The sequence below is a fragment of the Myotis brandtii genome, unplaced genomic scaffold (assembly GCF_000412655.1).
Source record: "Myotis brandtii unplaced genomic scaffold, ASM41265v1 scaffold27, whole genome shotgun sequence".
In the NCBI taxonomy this organism is placed as follows: domain Eukaryota; kingdom Metazoa; phylum Chordata; class Mammalia; order Chiroptera; family Vespertilionidae; genus Myotis; species Myotis brandtii.
In genome coordinates, this window is record NW_005360272.1 from 12,048 (window position 1) to 18,032 (window position 5,985).

The 5,985-nt window shown below is 52.1% G+C and overlaps 2 protein-coding genes across 3 annotated transcripts in view; one reads left to right on the top strand and one right to left on the bottom strand.

Annotated features, from left to right (window-relative positions):
* The first annotated feature begins 537 nt into the window (after positions 1-537).
* BLCAP (bladder cancer associated protein) overlaps positions 538-5,985 on the top strand; it is a 9,642-nt gene continuing 4,194 nt past the window's right edge. The window contains exon 1 of the mRNA XM_005868451.2: positions 538-631. The gene's annotated coding sequence lies outside the window, so the exon portion shown is untranslated. The remainder of the gene's footprint in view (positions 632-5,985) is intronic.
* NNAT (neuronatin) overlaps positions 4,885-5,985 on the bottom strand; it is a 2,996-nt gene continuing 1,895 nt past the window's right edge. For both annotated transcript variants that reach the window (XM_005868449.2, XM_005868450.2), the window contains one exon: positions 4,885-5,898. In XM_005868449.2, the coding sequence (XP_005868511.1) occupies positions 5,809-5,898 (90 nt within the window). In that variant the 3' untranslated portion in view covers positions 4,885-5,808. The remainder of the gene's footprint in view (positions 5,899-5,985) is intronic.

Sequence of the window (5,985 nt, forward strand, 5' to 3'; positions counted from 1 at the left end):
CTTGGGTAGGCGAGTGGCTTGCCCAAGGTACAGAGCAAGGGGCGGAGTCAGGTCCTGACCCCAAGTCAGTCCTAAGGCCCGAGCCCGGATTTTTCCGCTCCTGAGCCTTGGCCCATTGGTGGAAGGACCAGGAAGGGGGAGGACTTTGAGCCAGGAGGAGGGTTTCCCTGAGTACAAGGGTTATCCACGTGGACCAAAGGGAACAGAAGCTCACTTACAGAGAAGGTACGCCCCCCTCAGCTCTAGAAGCGTGTGATCACAATCTGCTGAATATGCATGAGGGGACCATGGGCCCGTGATTTGGGGCTGCCCAAGATTAGCCTGATTAAAAATTCTTCGGGCTTGAAGATTTTAGAGCCCTCAGAGTTCCTCAAACATACGTAGAAAGTCCTCAAAAGGTCATTTGGAGCAGATATTTGGAGAATTTAGGAGGAGAGACCCCCCCAATTTGGGTCTCATGATCGGGCGTCTGCTGTAGACAGCCAAATCCCAGAAGGGGTCCTCGACCGCTGGACTAGAAGACGAAGGGGGCGTCTCCCCTGCTTCCTGCGGCGTCCGTGGCGAACTGAGGTGGAGGCCGGCTGCGACCGCGAAGGCGACAGTGGCGGCGGTGCCATGGCAGGGCTCGCAGGTACCGTGTTGTCGGCCTCCTGGGGGCTGGATGAGAGGCCTCCGTGCGTCCGCGCCGCCATGTTGTCCCTTTGGGGTCACCTTAGGCGTCCCGGTCCCTCTCTGGGGTTTTCCTTCCGCGCACCCTCGAGCCACCTCTGTCCGGTTTCACTTGGTTGCCCTGTTTGGCCCTAGCCCGGGCCTTGAGGGCCCCTTCCTGGCCGAGGGCGGGTCACGGGATTCCTGGGTTCTCGTTCTGGCCTCCAAGGTCAGCGCTCGCCAGTCCGCTCCGGTGTGGGCGGGGGGAGCGGGCGGCTGGGGGGCGCGACCATCCCCTCTTCCGTTCTGGGGCCCTGGCAGGGGACCCAGCTTCTGAGAAGCCTGTCAGTCTGTCCCCACCACTTCGGTTGTTTTTTTTTTTTTACATCAGAAGGGGATGTGGGGGGTCGGGGGGAGAGAAAAGGGTCTCCTGCCCCGAGCCCCCGCTTTGGTGTCTGGGATGATAGGTGACTCTGCTTTGAGTCTCGGGTCCTTCTTCCTCCCTCTGACTTTGCATCCCGTCTGGACACCCGTCCCTTTCCCTTCAGTGTATACGGGGGGCGGCCCTCAAGGGCGGCCGGAGGGACGGAATGCCTGGCACACTTTGTAGCCTGGAAAGGAGCATGGGGGCTGGCGGCTGGGGGATAGTTGCTTTCTTTCCTGACCGCTTCCAAACCTCCTTTAATTTCCTTCCAGGCTTCTGTGTGCCTTTTCAGCGCTAACTGTTGGACAGCCTGGGGTTTGTCCTGGGAAAGAAATGGTCTTTCTTGTTTATAGGTTTGGATCGTGTTTTGTCCCTTTCCAGGGAACTGGTGTGTTGGGCACAGCCTCTGTTTGCCTTGCCTGGTCTGGCCCATCCATTCCCTCAGCCTTCTGGACGGCAACACCCAAGCCAGGATCCAAAAAAGTTCCAGCTTAAGTGCTCATGCCAAATGCTAGGTCTTGTTTGTTTGTTTGTTTGTTTGTTTAAAATACGAGGTTAATTGATGTCAAGCAAATCTGTTAAAAAGATTCAGAGCCCTGGTGGGTTTCCAGTGACTAGATCAATTCCGTCTCAGAAAAATTGGTCTCGTTAGAATTGCTGCCAAAAACAGTTTAACCTTTTATGTGTAATAGGTTGTTTCCAAGAGGAATCTGGAAGTCTGGGTTTGGCCATCGTTTTGTTGTTGTTCTCTTATATTCGAAACATATGCATTCCATTCAGACCTGTCACTGTGTGATATACCAGGGACCATGTGTTGCCTGCCTCCCTGCCTTCCTGTTCTGGGAAGGCTCAGGAATCTGGATTCTGCTGGGGTATGGGCCCTATGGGAAGGAGAAGGGAGTGAGACCAGGGCAAACAGGATCTTTCCCAGAGAAGATGCTGATATGTCTCTGGGGCATATAAAGGAAGTAAGAGGTCACCAGGGAAAAAGAGACTGATATTAATGGTGTGTGTGTGTGTGTGTGTGTGTGCACGCATGTGTGTGCACGCACACGCACTCATGCACAGTTAAATCTCGGGGGCGGGAGAGAAACTAACTGCAAATTCAGACTCTCACTTTAGGATGCTGGCTCCTGAGCAAATACAAGTTTGAAAATAGATGTTTAGCAAATGGCTCACAGCAAACCTTCTCCCTCATTCAAACCATGTGTAATAAACTGTTGCTGTCCCATAGTTGAAGCTCAAGAAATGTGTCCTCCCTGCCCCTTCCTTTAATCACAATCCAAATACTCCACAGATAGAGGTGTCACATAGCACCTCTGAACGTCATGGTACCTGAACTCCCCTGGGGCTTAACTTTAGTTGGTTAAACTAAGAAACTAACATCCTTCTTGGGGCAGTCTCACCTGTTACTGCAGTTCCACAAAGCCATTAGGTCTGTTCCATCCCAGTCCTCTCACAACTCATCTGCACTATCCTTGGCCTTGTGGGGGTGGTAGAGACAGTTTAGGACAGTGATGGCGAACCTTTTGAGCTCAGCGTGTCAGCATTTTGAAAAACCCTAACTTAACTCTGGTGCCGTGTCACATATAGAAATTTTTTGATCTTTGCAACCATAGTAAAACAAAGATTTATATTTTTGATATTTATTTTATATATTTAAATGCCATTTAACAAAGAAAAGTCAACCAAAAAAATGAGTTCGCGTGTCACCTCTGACACGCGTGTCATAGGTTCACCATCACTGGTTTAGGAAAAGGGGAGACTGTGGACTAAGGGCTTTACAATAAAAGTAGTCATTTTCAGCTCCTCCCATTGCTATCTGTCAGAATAAAATGTTTTAATGTTGTCACTACTGGGGAAAAAATATTATAAACAAGTTGTTTGTACCAGACTTCTAGTCCTTGCACTGGAATAGAAAGTGAACACATTCCTTCTGTCTTCTCTGTTGGGTGATGTTTGTTGCCAAGGCATGATGGTTTGGGAATGGGGGACAAAAGAAGGGAGTGGACATTGCACACTCAAGCCCACCCATGGAGGTGTAGGCCATGATGGCAGCTTTTGCCTGGAAGTCTGACATCTCACAATCCTCTGAACCCTGCTGATGTATGGATGGAGAAAGCCCTGCGGAGGGGCTTTGCCAAGATCATCTGGAAAGCTCTGAGGCTACCTCCTGTGTCCAGAGCAGCCAGACCTGTCTAAGCTGCTGCAGCCTGTCTCAATGAACCCAGCTGCCTTAAAACTGGGCTGAGGTTAGAGCATCTGGGGTAATAGGCACACCCTTGAAAGGCTCTGAAGGGAGGGGCAGCCTTCATAGAGAACACATGTTGAAATATGTTCATAGTTCTGGGGGTTTTGGTAGAAAACCACAGAAACTCCAGTCTTGAGGCTTGCTAAGAGATGGGCTTCAGAAGGGAGGTGTGGGCATTGCCTGCTGATGAGGCAAAAGGAGAGACCTGCCTTACCTTCAGGCTATAGTAGAAGCTGGAGCCACCCAGCCTACGGAAGATGGAGACTCAGATTGCACACCCCCATTCCAGTCCTATCACTCCTGATTGCCATTTTGATAGCAGAATGTTTCTAGTATGTTAGGGTTCACTGGGATCTTAGCAGCCCTTTTACAGAGGGTAACTAAGGAGGGTTAAGTGACCTGGCCAGATTCCCTGGGCTGATTGATGGCAAAGCCAATATGAGAACTAAGGTCTGCACCCTCCACCCCCATGATTCTCTGATGCTGAGCTGAAGTTATAAATGCCTCTAGAGGTGCTGGTGGTTGGGTTGACAAACACAAGGGGCTTGCTAAGAGGACAGAAACATTAGGTTCAAGGAGGTGAGGCAAGTTGTGCTCCAGAGTGTTTGTGACAGCTGTGACTAAGGGATTTGAGTAAGTGGCAGAAAGAGATTTATGGCTCTCCAACTCCCTCCCTTGGTGTTGACCCAGGAACAGGTGTGGTGACAGAGACACATAAAGCCACAGACAAGACTGAATAGACAGCAGGGCCAATTGGTGAGGTAGTCAGCTGACCCCATGTAACAGGAGCCCTAACTCACTGCGGAGTGGGAAAAGGGAGAGAAGTCTGGAGCTGAGCAGCCCACCCACCCTGACATGAGGGCCAGGGTCATGGTAAGCACTGCTAAAAATAAGGAGGCTAATTCTAGAAGCAGAAAACCCAGTATTGGGGTGAGTGAGCTGAAGAGAGGATCCTGGGGGTGGGGGGGATACCCGAGAGTAGCAAGACCAGCAGGATGCCCTTGTAATGGTCCTAGTAGAGGTTATAGGGCCTAGAAGAATGAACTGGGCAAGGGAGGCGCCACAGCATACCACTTATCCCATATTCATTGCCCAACCCAGTGCCCACCTGCCCAGTACTCATTTCCTTGGGGCTCCTGAATAGAGGTAGGGCTTGTGTTCTGAAGTCCTGTCATGTGTCGTCCCCCTCCACCCCCCGCATTCCCCTTCCCCATTCCTAGTACCCCATTTTGAGGGCCACTCCCAGCATTCCACTCCTCCCATCTTTCCCAGTGATTATCTGCCAAGGCCCCTTATCCCTGTTCAAGTGAAGGCACCTACTTCTCTGGGAGGGAGTGGGTAGTGGTCTCTTATTCTGAGACCACAAGTGAAGACCTCTTTGGGAAGGAGGATATGGTCCTTTATCTCAGGACCGTGTTGAGATATATGAGGGTCCCAATACCCATTTTGTTGCCTCCCCCTCCTTCCCTCCCTCTCCCAAGTATCATGCCTACTTCACAATGGGCACATCAACCCAGTCTTAGAAGTATGTGTCGCAGCCACAAAAGAAGTTACAAGAGACAACTTTTTTGTGCGCTTCCACCGCCCCACAGGGTCCTGGGACACTGTGCGAGATGGGGGAGGTGCTTTTTTTTTAATTTTTTGAGAGGTGGTCCCTGTCCTCCAGGAGCTTACAATCTAGCCGGGGAAGCACAACTAATGCTCACTTACACAATTATTACAATTAGCGATTACCACAATATTGACCACAATTGCATGAGACCAGGGAAAAGATCAATGAGGGACTGGGGGCTCGGAGGTGTTTTAGTAAAGTTGGGATTCTTTTACTGATTGAATAGGTCCGAATTGAGTGACACATCTTTTCTGGTAGGGTGGGCTTGGGAGGCAGTGAGGGTGAAGGAGGAATAGAGGGAGCAAAGGCAGCAAGGCTGGAATGCACGTGCAGTAGGCAAGGGACAGTGAGAGGGCCCCGCTCTGTTTCTTAACCCTCTTCCTCCCCCACCCAAACCCTCTTGTCCCGCCACACAGGCACGCAATTGACTCCTTGTCTGCTGCTCAGAGATTCAGAGCTTCGGCTGGCCGATGATGTTGGAATGTTCATTCTGCTGCTGGTGTCATAGTCTGGATCTCTGTGGTAGGGCCTGCTGGTCTGGCCCTGGCTGTGGGGCTGGGATGTCGCTGTCCGACTTGGTCCAGATCAGAATGCCTATGCCCAAATCTCAGAGTTCTCCCTCCATCCCTCCTCCTCCCTCTATCCCACCCCGTAGTGGGAGGGGTACAAAGGGGTTGGAAAGGGATCAGGTATTGTCGTCATTGCGGTGCTGCTTCTCTGGAGGCCTGCCAGCCCCTCATTGACCTTGGCAAATGCTCCTCTGGCGAGAGAGCACAGGGGACCCCCTATTCCTGGGCGGCACTGGCTCCCATGCTGGGCGAGATGCACAGGAGCACCTGGTGACATGGCCGCCCAGGGCTGGGGGCTGGGGCCTCAGTTGGGGGCCCGGCGGCGCTCTCCCAGCACGTGCCGCCCGGTCCTCGACACGGTGTACGCCACCTTCTGCAGGGAGTACCTGAACACCTGTAGTGAGAGACCCAGGACTGCCCTTAGATGTGGGGACCCACAGCCTGTGTACAGCGCTTCTGTTCCCGCCACCGCCCCACCCCC